At 47.5% G+C, this 13,219-nt stretch overlaps 1 protein-coding gene across 2 annotated transcripts in view; it reads left to right on the plus strand.

Annotated features, from left to right (window-relative positions):
• LOC118373560 (sortilin-like) overlaps positions 1-12,924 on the plus strand; it is a 38,368-nt gene extending 25,444 nt beyond the window's left edge. Inside the window, exons 10-20 of one of the 2 annotated variants that reach the window (XM_052481447.1) lie at positions 2,579-2,734; positions 3,062-3,271; positions 5,271-5,293; positions 5,444-5,589; positions 5,833-6,023; positions 7,276-7,465; positions 9,478-9,594; positions 10,052-10,163; positions 10,820-10,932; positions 11,444-11,570; positions 11,756-12,924. In XM_052481447.1, coding sequence (XP_052337407.1) covers positions 2,579-2,734; positions 3,062-3,271; positions 5,271-5,293; positions 5,444-5,589; positions 5,833-6,023; positions 7,276-7,465; positions 9,478-9,594; positions 10,052-10,163; positions 10,820-10,932; positions 11,444-11,570; positions 11,756-11,770 — 1,400 coding nt within the window. In that variant the 3' untranslated portion in view covers positions 11,771-12,924. Of the gene's footprint in view, positions 1-2,578; positions 2,735-3,061; positions 3,272-5,270; positions 5,294-5,339; positions 5,363-5,443; positions 5,590-5,832; positions 6,024-7,275; positions 7,466-9,477; positions 9,595-10,051; positions 10,164-10,819; positions 10,933-11,443; positions 11,571-11,755 lie in introns of both variants that reach the window. The other variant, XM_052481448.1, reaches the window with a different exon arrangement.
• Positions 12,925-13,219: the final 295 nt, after the last annotated feature.

Below are 13,219 nucleotides of genomic sequence, written 5' to 3' on the forward strand. Positions count from 1 at the left end.
TGTCTTCAACCACCAACTTACCATCCTGAGACCAGGCCGAGTATAGCCCAAGGGGGGGCGCGAACCCAGATGTCTACATTGTAGAAAATAGTAAAAATAAATGAAAAACCCTTGCCATTTCTGAGGCTGGTAACTCCTTTCCCGTGGCGGTCCTCATGGGAGCCAGTTTCATCATAGCTCTTGATGGCTTTTGCGACTGTACTTGAAGAAACTTTCGAAGTTCAAGAAATTTTCCACATTGACTGACCTTCATATCTTAAAGTTTCTCTTTGCTTATTTGAGCTGTTCTTGCCATAATATGGACTTGGTCTTTTACCAAATAGGGCTATCTTCTGTACACCACCCCTACCTTGTCACAACACAACTGATTGGCTCAAACGTGTTATGAAGGAAAGAAATTCCACAAATGAACTTTTAACAATGCACACCTGTTTATTGAAATGCATTCCAGGTGACTACCTCATGAAGCTGGTTGAGAGAATGCCAAGAGTGTGCAAAGCTGTCATCAAGGCAACGTGTGGCTCCTTTGAAGAATCTCAAATATAAAATAGATTTAGATTTGTTTAACACTTTTTAAAAATTACTGCATGATGTAACAATGTAAATAATAGTACAAATGAAGGACACCCCTTTAATGAGTAGGTGTGTTCAAACTCTTGACTGGTATTGTGTTTATTCATTTAAAAAAATGTTGGAGGGCCTTATTGCTTTTAGCCCGTACAAATACATCGAATAACAGGTTCACTACATGGAACAACTTTCTCTTAAAAAGTTCTCCTTTAGTTTCAAATTGTTTCATTGTCTCCAGACACTTGCCATGTCTCCTCTCTTCCTCTCCTTTTCTCCATTGTTTATATATTCTAATACAGTTGTCGCAGTGACCTAATACAGTGACCTAATCCTTTATGTCCCTGGACGCTGGCTTTGGCACCGTCTGGTGTCAGATGACAGAGGCACTGTTTTAGTCTCCATTCCTCTCCTCTCCTCCCCTGTTCCCCTCCTCCCCTGGACCTGTCATCCTCTCATCCCCTGGACCTGTCATCCTCTCCTCTCCTGTTACTGTCATCCTCTCCTCCTCTCCTCCCCTGTTCCTCTCCTCCCCTGGACCTGTCATCCTCTCCTCCCCTGTTCCTGTCATCCTCTCCTCTCCTGTTACTGTCATCCTCTCCTCCCCTGTTACTGTCATCCTCTCCTCCCCTGTTACTGTCATCCTCTCCTCCCCTGTTACTGTCATCCTCTCCTCCCCTGTTCCTCTCCTCCCCTGGACCTGTCATCCTCTCCTCCCCTGGACCTGTCATCCTCTCCTCTCCTGTTACTGTCATCCTCTCCTCTCCTGTTACTGTCATCCTCTCCTCCCCTGTTACTGTCATCCTCTCCTCCTCTCCTCCCCTGTTCCTCTCCTCCCCTGTACCTGTCATCCTCTCCTCCTCTCCTCCCCTGGACCTGTCATCCTCTCCTCCCCTGTTCCTCCTTTCCTGTCATCCTCTCCTCCCCTGTTACTGTCCTCCTCTCCTTCCCTGTTACTGTCATCCTCTCCTCCCCTGTTCCTCTCCTCCCCTGTTCCTCCTTTCCTGTCCTCCTCTCCTTCCCTGGACCTGTCATCCTCTCCTCCCCTGTTACTGTCATCCTCTCCTCCCCTGTTCCTCCTTTCCTGTCCTCCTCTCCTCCCCTGTTACTGTCCTCCTCTCCTCCCCTGTTACTGTCCTCCTCTCCTCCCCTGTTACTGTCCTCCTCTCCTTCCCTGTTACTGTCCTCCTCTCCTCCCCTGTTACTGTCCTCCTCTCCTTCCCTGATACTGTCCTCCTCTCCTTCCCTGATACTGTCCTCCTCTCCTCCCCTGTTACTGTCCTCCTCTCCTCCCCTGTTACTGTCCTCCTCTCCTCCCCTGTTACTGTCCTCCTCTCCTCCCCTGTTACTGTCCTCCTCTCCTCCCCTGTTACTGTCCTCCTCTCCTCCCCTGTTACTGTCCTCTCCTTCCCTGTTACTGTCCTCCTCTCCTCCCCTGTTACTGTCCTCCTCTCTCCTCTGTCCCTGTTACTGTCCTCCTCTCCTCCCCTGTTACTGTCCTCCTCTCTCCCTGTTACTGTCCTCCTGTTACTGTCCTCCCTCCCCTGTTACTGTCCTCTCCTCCCCTGTTACTGTCCTCCTCTCCTCCCCCTGTTACTGTCCTCCTCCTTCCCTGTTACTGTCCTCCTCCTTCCCTGTTACTGTCCTCCCTCTCCTTCCTTTCCTGTTACTGTCCTCCTCCCTTTACCCTGATACTGTCCTCCTCTCCTCCCCTGTTACTGTCCTCCTCTCCTCCCCTGTTACTGTCCTCCTCTCCTCCCCTGTTACTGTCCTCCTCTCCTCCCCTGTTACTGTCCTCCTCTCCTCCCCTGTTACTGTCCTCCTCTCCTCCCCTGTTACTGTCCTCCTCTCCTCCCGTTACTGTCCTCCTCTCCTCCCCTGTTACTGTCCTCCTCTCCTCCCCTGTTACTGTCCTCTTCTTCTCCCCTGTTACTGTCCTCTTCTTCTCCCCTGTTACTGTCCTCCTCCCCTGTTACTCCCTTCCTCTTATCTCCATATCTTATGTTCCCAGACACGGGCTACGGCAGCATCTACGTGTCAGACGACAGGGGTACGGTGTACTCTAAGTCTCTGGAGCGTCACCTCTACACCACCACAGGGGGAGACACCGACTTCACCAACGTTACCTCTCTACGAGGGGTCTTCATCACCAGCATACTGGCAGAGGGTAGGGACCACACACACACACACACACACACACACACACACACACACACACCTGCTTTGAATCCCCCAACAGGTAGAGCAGGCCTGAGATGGTAAAGGGAGTTCCAAAGGCATTGGTGCGTGACTGTGTCCCAGACGCCTGTTTTGTCAGACCACGGTGTGTTCCGCCGTAACAGTTATGAGGCCGAGGATCAATGACTTTCATTAGCTGTTCAGTGTGAGTTCAGCTGCATGTCTATAGGAAGAGCCAAACATGGAGAAACGCTGGATTACATCTATATGTCTCTCAGAATAACCTCGTCGTTGTCTTTATTTATTTCTCCTCCAGACGGCTCGGTGCAGTCCGTGGTGTCCTTCGACCAGGGAGGGGAATGGGTGCCCCTGCAGAAGCCTGCCAACACCAAGTGTGACTCCACAGCCAAAGACCCCGACAAGTGCAGTCTCCACATCCACGCAGCTTACAGCACGGCTATGAAGCTGAACGTCCCCATGCTGCCTCTCAGTGAACCAAACGCTGTAGGACTCATCATGGCGCACGGTAAATCACTCACACACACACACACACACACCATCCTCATTAACCTGTCCATGACTATTTCAATTTGACTAAGCAAAAAGGACAGGCAGTTGTGATTGTGCCGGAGGCTGGTCCAGCGTTGACACTCGTGGTTCATGTCTAGACTCAGCCACTGATCTGTGGCCTTCTCCCGTAATCTAAAAGACATACAGTGCCTTCGCAAAGTATTTAGGCCCTGAGACTTTTTCCACTTTTTGTTTTTTAACGTTACAGCCTTATTCTAAAATGGATTAAATAAATACAAATCCTCAGCAATCTACACACAATAACCCCATAATGACATCACAATACTCCGTAATGACATCACAATACCCCGTAATGACATCACAATACCCCGTAATGACATCACAATACCCCGTAATGACATCACGATACCCCGTAATGACATCACAATAACCCCGTAATGACATCACAATACCCCGTAATGACATCACGATACCCCGTAATGACATCACGATACCCCGTAATGACATCACAATACCCCGTAATGACATCACAATACCCCATAATGACAAAGTGAAAACAGGTTTTTAGACATGTTTGCAAATATATTACAAATCAAAAAACAGAAATACCTTATTCACATAATTAATTTTGACCATTTGCTATGAGACTAGAAATTGTACCTCAGGTGCATCCTGTTTCCATTGATCATCCTTGAGATGTTTCTACAACTTGATTAGAGTCCATCTGTTTTCAATTCAATTGATTGGACATGAAAGGAAAGGCACCCACCTGTCTATATAAGGTCCCACAGTTGACAGTGCATGTCAGAGAAAAAACCAGGCCATGAGGTCGAAGGAATTGTCCATAGAGTTCTGAGACAGGATGGTATCGAGGCACAGATCTGGGGAAGAACCCATGAGACAGGATGGTACCGAGACACAGATCTGGGGAAGAACCCATGAGACAGGATGGTACCGAGGCACAGATCTGGGGAAGAACCCATGATGAGACAGGATGGTACCGAGGCACAGATCTGGGGAAGAACCCATGAGACAGGATGGTACCGAGGCACAGATCTGGGGAAGAACCCATGAGACAGGATGGTACCGAGGCACAGATCTGGGGAAGAACCCATGAGACAGGATGGTACCGAGGCACAGATCTGGGGAAGAACCCATGAGACAGGATGGTACCGAGGCACAGATCTGGGGAAGAACCCAGGATGATGAGGGGAAGAACCCAGGATGGTACCGAGGCACAGATCTGGGGAAGAAGAACCCACAGATCTGAAGAACCCATGAGACAGGATGGTACCGAGGCACAGATCTGGGGAAGAACCCATGAGACAGGATGGTACCGAGACACAGATCTGGGGAAGAACCCATGAGACAGGATGGTACCGAGGCACAGATCTGGGGAAGAACCCATGAGACAGGATGGTACCGAGGCACAGATCTGGGGAAGAACCCATGAGACAGGATGGTACCCAGGATGGTACCCAGGTCTGCATTATCTACATTCTGAGATAAAAGGAACACGCCTGAATGGACGGAGTTCTCCTCCTGGTCTGGATAGTTTAGAGCTGATGTTACATTGACAGAGTTGAAGCTGATTGTGTGCTGTAAACACACATACACCTGTGTCAGTCCATCACCTTGATGGACCACACCCTGCTGGCATGCAAATGGGGACATGCAAAATGTAGTCAATATCGCACCACTAAGTGACTGTGATTATGATTGAAGAGGATATGCCGTGCAGTGTGTTATGGATAGGGCTGTGAGGTTTCTTCTTCTTCCTGATAGGTCAAATGGTTCAGAAGGTCCATCTGTTCTCTAAACGGATTGGTGCATCCATTAAAAAAATAATAATAATAATAATAATTTTTAAATGAATGATATACTGAATAGAAAATGGATTCTTGAAGAATATACAGTAACTTAATAAATAGTTAAACTATCAGATGACAGAGGCTACACCTTACTGTCTATTTAATTTTGACCCCTTAACTAAGGGAGTGTGGGCGATGCCATCTCTGTGATGAAGCCCGTCTGAGATGGAGGTTACCCCCCTAACCTCTCAGGGAGTGTGGGCGATGCCATCTCTGAAGCCTGACGCCCAGATGATGGAGGTTACACCTTAATTTTGACCTCTAACTCTCCCCTCTGACCCCTAACCTCTCAGGGAGTGATGAAGCCTGACGTGTTCGTGTCAGATGATGGAGGTTACACCTGGCTACAGGCCCTGGAGGGACCTCACCACTATGCCATCCTGGACTCTGGTGGACTCCTGGTGGCCGTGGAGCACTCTGCTCAGCCCATCAAAGACATCAAGTACGTCTGTGTGTCCATAAGAAGGGCTCTGATCAAAAGTTGTGTACTGAATAGGGAATAGATCGGGGTGTCGTTTCAGACGGGCGACGCAGGAAGCCTGGATCCCAGTCTCGGACTATTCGGCTGTAAGACAAAACTGGTACCCAGGCTAGAATGTAGAGGCCAAGAAAGAAAGAAACCACTTAAACGTACAATAAAACACCTCATTCCGCTGATATACAGTAATGTGTTCTTTCCTGTCAGGTTTTCCACTGACGAGGGCCAGTGCTGGCACGTTCACCAGTTCACCAGCGATCCCATCCACTTCACAGGGCTAGCGTCGGAGCCGGGGGCGAGGTCTATGAACGTCAGTGTCTGGGGCTACAGAGACTCTCTGCTCAGTCAGTACTGGGTATCAGTCACCATCGACTTCAGAGAGCTGCTCACGAGAGACTGTGAGTACAAGTAATACCATGGGATACAGCTACTGTAGGCTAATGATGTGATACAGACATGCATTATAACACTGACCCAGTCTTCATTATAACTGCTACAGACATCAGTACCCAGTGGGTTATAACAGTACCCAGACCATTATAACGACTGAGTACCCAGACATTCATTATAACACTGAGCTGCTCACTGAGTACCCAGACTGTGATAACACTGAGTACAAGTAATAACCATGGGATACAGCTACTGTAGGCTAATGATGTGATACAGACATGCATTATAACACTGAGTACCCAGTACCTAGACATTCATTATAACACTGAGTACCCAGACATGCATTATAACACTGAGTACCCAGACGGGCATTATAACACTGAGTACCCAGTACCTAGACGGGCATTATAACACTGAGTACCCAGTACCCAGACATGCATTATAACACTGAGTACCCAGACGTGCATTATAACACTGAGTACCCAGACGTGCATTATAACACTGAGTACCCAGACGTGCATTATAACACTGAGTACCCAGACATGCATTATAACACTGAGTACCCAGACGTGCATTATAACACTGAGTACCCAGACATTCATTATAACACTGAGTACCCAGACATGCATTATAACACTGAGTACCCAGTACCCAGACATTCATTATAACACTGAGTACCCAGACATGCATTATAACACTGAGTACCCAGTACCCAGACATTCATTATAACACTGAGTACCCAGACATTCATTATAACACTGAGTACCCAGACATTCATTATAACACTGAGTACCCAGACATTCATTATAACACTGAGTACCCAGACATTCATTATAACACTGAGTACCCAGACATGCATTATAACACTGAGTACCCAGCACACTGAGTACCCAGGGAAAAAACCCAGCTGCATTATAACACTGTAATAGATGGCTTATAACTGGGTACCCAGACATGCAGCATTATAACACTGGTACTTCATTATAACACTGAGTACCCAGTACCCAGACATGCATTATAACACCAGACGGGCATTATAACACTGAACCCAGTACCCAGACATGCATTATAACACTGAGTACCCAGTACCCAACATTCATTATAACACTGTACCCAGTACCCAGACATGCATTATAACACTGAGTACCCAGACAAGTTATAACACTGAGTACTCAGACATGCATTATAACACCGAGTACCTAGACGGGCATTATAACCCACTGAACTAAAGCCTCGTGCAAACTCATGTCTGTTTCTCAGGTGAGGACCAAGACTACGTGCAGTGGCTGGCGCACTCTGATGACATCAGCGACCCTAACGACGGCTGTATGCTGGGTTACAAGGAGAAGTTCCTGCGTCTGAGGAAGGCCTCTGTCTGCTTGAACGGACGGGACTACGAGGTCGACAAGCAACCCGCCCCTTGTCTCTGCACCCTGGACGACTTTCTGTGGTGAGAGAGGTCGAGTCCTCGTGACTCTGTTCCCTTGGCCACGCTAGTATACTGCCTGAGATCAAGCCGTTGTATTGGGCATGCATTCTGGTGTGGCGCTATGGAGATGGGAACGTAACCACAATGGTATTTAAAGTCGGGCGAACTTTACCGTTTGCTGCATATGTTTCAGTCAGCTCCAGTACACTGTGGTGGTCACCCTAGCTACTGTACACTGTGGTGGTCACCCTAGCTACTGTACACTGTGGTGGTCACCCTAGCTACAGTACACTGTGGTGGTCACCCTAGCTACTGTACACTGTGGTGGTCACCCTAGCTACAGTACACTGTGGTGGTCACCCTAGCTACAGTAAACTGTGGTGGTCGCCCTAGCTACAGTAAACTGTGGCGGTCGCCCTAGCTACAGTACATAGTGGTGGTCACCCTAGCTACTGTACACTGTGACGGTCACCCTAACTGCAGTACACTGTGGCGGTCACCCTAGCTACAGTACACTGTGGCGGTCACCCTAGCTACAGTACACTGTGGCGGTCACCCTAGCTACTGTACACTGTGGTGGTCACCCTAGCTACTGTACACTGTGGCGGTCACCCTAGCTACTGTACACTGTGGCGGTCACCCTAGCTACTGTACACTGTGGCGGTCACCCTAGCTACAGTACACTGTGGCGGTCACCCTAGCTACAGTACACTGTGGTGGTCACCCTAGCTACAGTACACTGTGGTGGTCACCCTAGCTACAGTACACTGTGGTGGTCACCCTACTGTAGCTACTGTACACTGTGGCGGTCACCCTAGCTACTGCTACTACTGTACACTAGTGGCGGTCACCCTAGCTACTGTACATAGTGGCGGTCACCCTAGCTACTGTACATAGTGGCGGTCACCCTAGCTACTGTACATCAGTACATAGTGGCGGTCACCCTAGCTACTGTTGTACACTGGCGGTCACCCTAGCTACTGTACACTGTGGCGGTCACCCTAGCTACTGTACACTGTAGCGGTCACCCTAGCTACTGTACACGGTCACCCTAGCTACTGTACACTGTGGCGGTCACCCTAGCTACTGTACACTGTGGTGGTCACCCTAGCTCACTGCCACCCTAGCTACTGTACACTGTGGCGGTCACCCTAGCTACTGTACACTGTGGCGGTCACCCTAGCTACAGTACACTGTGGCGGTCAGTGGTGGCGGTCACCCTAGCTACTGTACACTGTGGCGGTCACCCTAGCTACTGTACACTGTGGCGGTCACCCTAGCTACTGTACACTGGCGGTCACCCTAGCTACAGTACATAGTGGCGGTCACCCTAGCTACAGTGGCACCCTAGTGGTGGTCACCCTAGCTACAGTACATAGTGGTGGTCACCCTAGCTACTGTACATAGTGGTGGTCACCCTAGCTACAGTACACTGTGGCGTTCACCCTAGCTACTGTACATAGTGGCGGTCACCCTAGCTACTGTACACTGTGGCGGTCACCCTAGCTACTGTACACTGTGGTGGTCACCCTAGCTACAGTACATTGTGGTGGTCACCCTAGCTACAGTACATAGTGGTGTTCACCCTAGCTACAGTACATAGTGGTGGTCACCCTAGCTACTGTACACTGGCGGTCACCCTAGCTACTGTACACTGTGGTGGTCACCCTAGCTACTGTACACTGTGGTGGTCACCCTAGCTACTGTACACTGTGGTGGTCACTCTAGCTACTGTACATAGTGGTGGTCACCCTAGCTACTGTACATTGTGGTGGTCACCCTAGCTACTGTACATAGTGGTGGTCACCCTAGCTACTGTACATAGTGGTGGTCACCCTAGCTACTGTACATAGTGGTGGTCACCCTAGCTACTGTACATAGTGGTGGTCACCCTAGCTACTGTACATAGTGGTGGTCACCCTAGCTCCAGACAGTTTACCAGTGGCAGAAGAATAGTAATTGTTCTCAACACCACTAACTGTGCTGTCTGCCTGCTGTCCCTGTCCAACCTGCTCCACGCTGCCATCCTGCAGTGACTTTGGGTACTATCGTAAAGAGAACAGCTCCGAGTGTGTGGAGCAGCCGGACCTGAAGGGCCACGTTCTGGAGTTCTGTCTGCAAGGCAAGAAGGAGCTGCTGCAGACCAGAGGGTAAGGCTTTAGTCATCTGTTGTCCAACCTGGATCTCCTGCGCTGTGTATCACAAGACTGTGTTAGCCCACTGTGCTAAAGTCTAGGAATTAGCTTGAGGAGCTAACACAAGTCTACAGGTCTCAGACAAGGTGACTTATCAGAGTGTGGAACCACCTGATCGTGCTGCACAACTGTCAATAGTCATGGTAGCACATGGGTTCCTATTTCTGGAAGTTTCTCTCTGTGCATACGGCATGACAACGATGGAAAAGTAAAAAAAAATATATATATATTTTTTAAAAACTTTTATATATATTTAAGCACAAGCATTTTGCTACAATAACATCTGCTAACTATGTGTATGTGACCAATGACATCTGCTAACTATGTGTATGTGACCAATACAATTTGATTTAATTAAGATCCTTTCTTTGTGACCATGACTGACCACTAACCATGTCGTCTTGGTCCACAGCTATAGGAAGATCCCTGGGGATAAGTGTGAGGGAGGAACACAGCCGGAAAGAAAAGAGATCGACCTCAGTAAGAGGTGTGTCAATGACCTACTGGGACCTCAGGAACTACTGGTGAGTAGAGATGACCACGTCACTGGTTTTCACTGGTTCTCACTGGTTCCCACTGGTCTTCAGTGGTCCACACTGGTTTTCACTGGTTCTCACTGGTCTTCAGTGGTCTTCACTGGTTCTCACTGGTCTTCAGTGGTCCACACTGGTTTTCACTGGTTCTCACTGGTCTTCAGTGGTCCACACTGGTTTTCACTGGTTCTCACTGGTCTTCAGTGGTCCACACTGGTTTTCACTGGTTCTCACTGGTCTTCAGTGGTCCACACTGGTTTTCACTGGTCTTCAGTGGTCCACACTGGTTTTCACTGGTTCTCACTGGTCCTGTTCTAGAATGTCAAAAAAACAATGGAAGGAATCCTTGCGTAACATTTATTGAATTTGACAACTTACGTATAACAAGGGCAGTTTGAACGTGGAATCACTTAAAACATTTTAACCCAAGAGACTGACAGAAAGATTGATTGGGATTTCATCTTCAAAACAGTGTAAACCTCAGTAACCATCATAACCACATGACCTTAATCCTGCTGCACGGCTGTCAGTAGTCATGGTAACACATGCTTTCCCATTTCTGGAAGTCTCTCTCTCTCTATGTATACTGCATGACAACGATGGAAGAGTTGTCCTTGTACTCTCTCTGTATCTCTCCCCTCCTAAAGACGGGCGGCCATCTGTCCAGCTCAGCGGCCATCGTAGTGACGGTTCTGATCATTGTCCTGCTCAGTGTCGTGGCCGGGTTCCTCTTTGTCAAGAAGTACGTCTGCGGTGGAAGGTCAGTACAGCAACTGTCGTTTTAAGATCGATACATAGCAAATCAAGCTATACTGTTGTTTTAAGATCGATACATAGCAAATCAAGCTATACTGTTGTTTTAAGATCGGTACATAGCAAATCAAGCTATACTGTTGTTTTAAGATCGGTACATAGCAAATCAAGCTATACTGTTGTTTTAAGATCGGTACATAGCAAATCAAGCTATACTGTTGTTTTAAGATCGGTACATAGCAAATCAAGCTATACTGTTGTTTTAAGATCGGTACATAGCAAATCAAGCTATACTGTTGTTTTAAGATCGGTACATAGCAAATCAAGCTATACTGTTGTTTTAAGATCGGTACATAGCAAATCAAGCTATACTGTTGTTGTTGTTGTTGTTTAAGATCAGAGACGGGCACAGTGAATTTTTAAAAAAATATCTGAGCCAGCACCGTTTGGTTCTGGTCGGCACAATGATGTGTGAAAAGGTTATAAGTGGCTCGGGCTGTTTTGATTGGCTCCTCCAGGTTCCTGGTACACAGGTACTCTGTCCTACAGCAGCATGCTGAGGCCCAGGGAGACGGAGTCGACGAGCCATTAGACAGCAACCACACTCGGGCTAGCAACAAGACCGGCTTACACGATTCAGACGAGGTAATGGTACAAACACACAAACGTTTCTTTTGTATGGCCTCCGCACTTATTATAAATATACAATTTGCCTCAATCCCTTGGTGAAGAATTGGTTGTGACTTTCCTTTGCCTCTGTGTTTTCTCTAGTCCTTCCTATTAAAGGTCCACTTACATAGGAATGCTGTTTGTTCTCTGTGTGTCTCTAGGATCTTCTGGAGTAACAGGTGGCATTTTCAGCTACCAGGAGGAACCCCTAGCCTCCTGTCTCTCCTTTACAACCTAGAAGCTCCTGCAGCTACCAGGGGAATCTAGTCTCCTGTCTGTCCTTAGGCTCACTGCTCTATATTGAAGAACAAGTTTGTCCTATGTGTACACCGAGGCTCGCTGCTGCTCTCTCTTCTTCACTTCCTGTTACTTCCTCCTTCTCCCCTCCACCATGACCCTTTAACTCTTAACCCCTGACCTTACATCGCCTGGTGGAGAGTCCTTCTAACGCAGCTCTCATCAGTGAGGTATCCAATGAGGCTTTCTGTTCTGAGTGAAACACACATACAGAGTTCAGCAGGAGAGCAACGGGGGCCAGTAAGTAGTGTTGTTGTGGTTGATTTTAGAATGTATTCTACCAAGTTCCTTTGGGAACAATTGAGTGATGGAATGTGGTGGTTCTGGACTACTGGTGAACATTTAAATAATGGACCTCTGGAACTGCTGTGTAGAAGCTGTTTTTATCATCATCAGCATCTTCTCTTAACAACATAAAGCAATCTTTTTTTCAACCAAGTGAACATAAACAACATTACGGGTTATACACGCTTGGGACTGGGGCTCTTGGGAATATTACGTATACGCTTCTAATGAAGACTTCCTGTTTCCCCCCCTACACAGCTTTCCTTTTTTCATTGATGTGACAGAGTCAGGGACATGGTACATGGGTTGCTGTTGGGTACTGTGGCTTGGAATAATTATTTGTAAGTATTTTGCCTAAGTAATAAGATGCAAGTGGAAATATTTATAAGCATTTAAAGTTGGATAGCAATAACATGTTTTTAGATCCACTGTATCAACACTAAGCTTTCATAGCAGGAGTGAATGTCCTCCAAACTAGACTGAACTAAAGTGACGTATCCTAACCTGAGAAATGTGTACCTGACTCAAACTTTCACCTCCTAAATCATGCATTTCAATGGGGTAATACAAATGTGTTGCGTGCATGTATTTCAAATTATAATTTGGCTGTGGAACACTGTCCTTTTTTGTTGTTGTATTTGAAAACTGTCTGTTTTAGTTAGTCAGAGGGAGAAAATCTAGTGTACAAATAGCTATTGGCCTTACGCCTCTTCATTTCTCAATAAAATAATTCTTACTTGTGTTTTAATATGTTACGGTAATCCTACACCAGTGACGGTAGATCTAAAAGTGAAGAAAGAACAGTTGGAATCCATCACTGGACTACACAATGAGTTAGCGCTAACACACACACACACACAACCACACACACACACAACCACACACACACACACACACACAAACACAACCACACACACACACAAACATTGGGGCTGCTGGTTTATATTTGGCTGCTACTGTGCCCAGGTGTTGCATTGTGGGCAGAGCATGTTTGAGCTGTAGATAGGAGCTGATAAGATGGAGAGGGCACCAACGTAAACACA

The sequence above is a fragment of the Oncorhynchus keta genome, chromosome 27 (genome assembly GCF_023373465.1).
Source record: "Oncorhynchus keta strain PuntledgeMale-10-30-2019 chromosome 27, Oket_V2, whole genome shotgun sequence".
Lineage (NCBI taxonomy): Eukaryota > Metazoa > Chordata > Actinopteri > Salmoniformes > Salmonidae > Oncorhynchus > Oncorhynchus keta.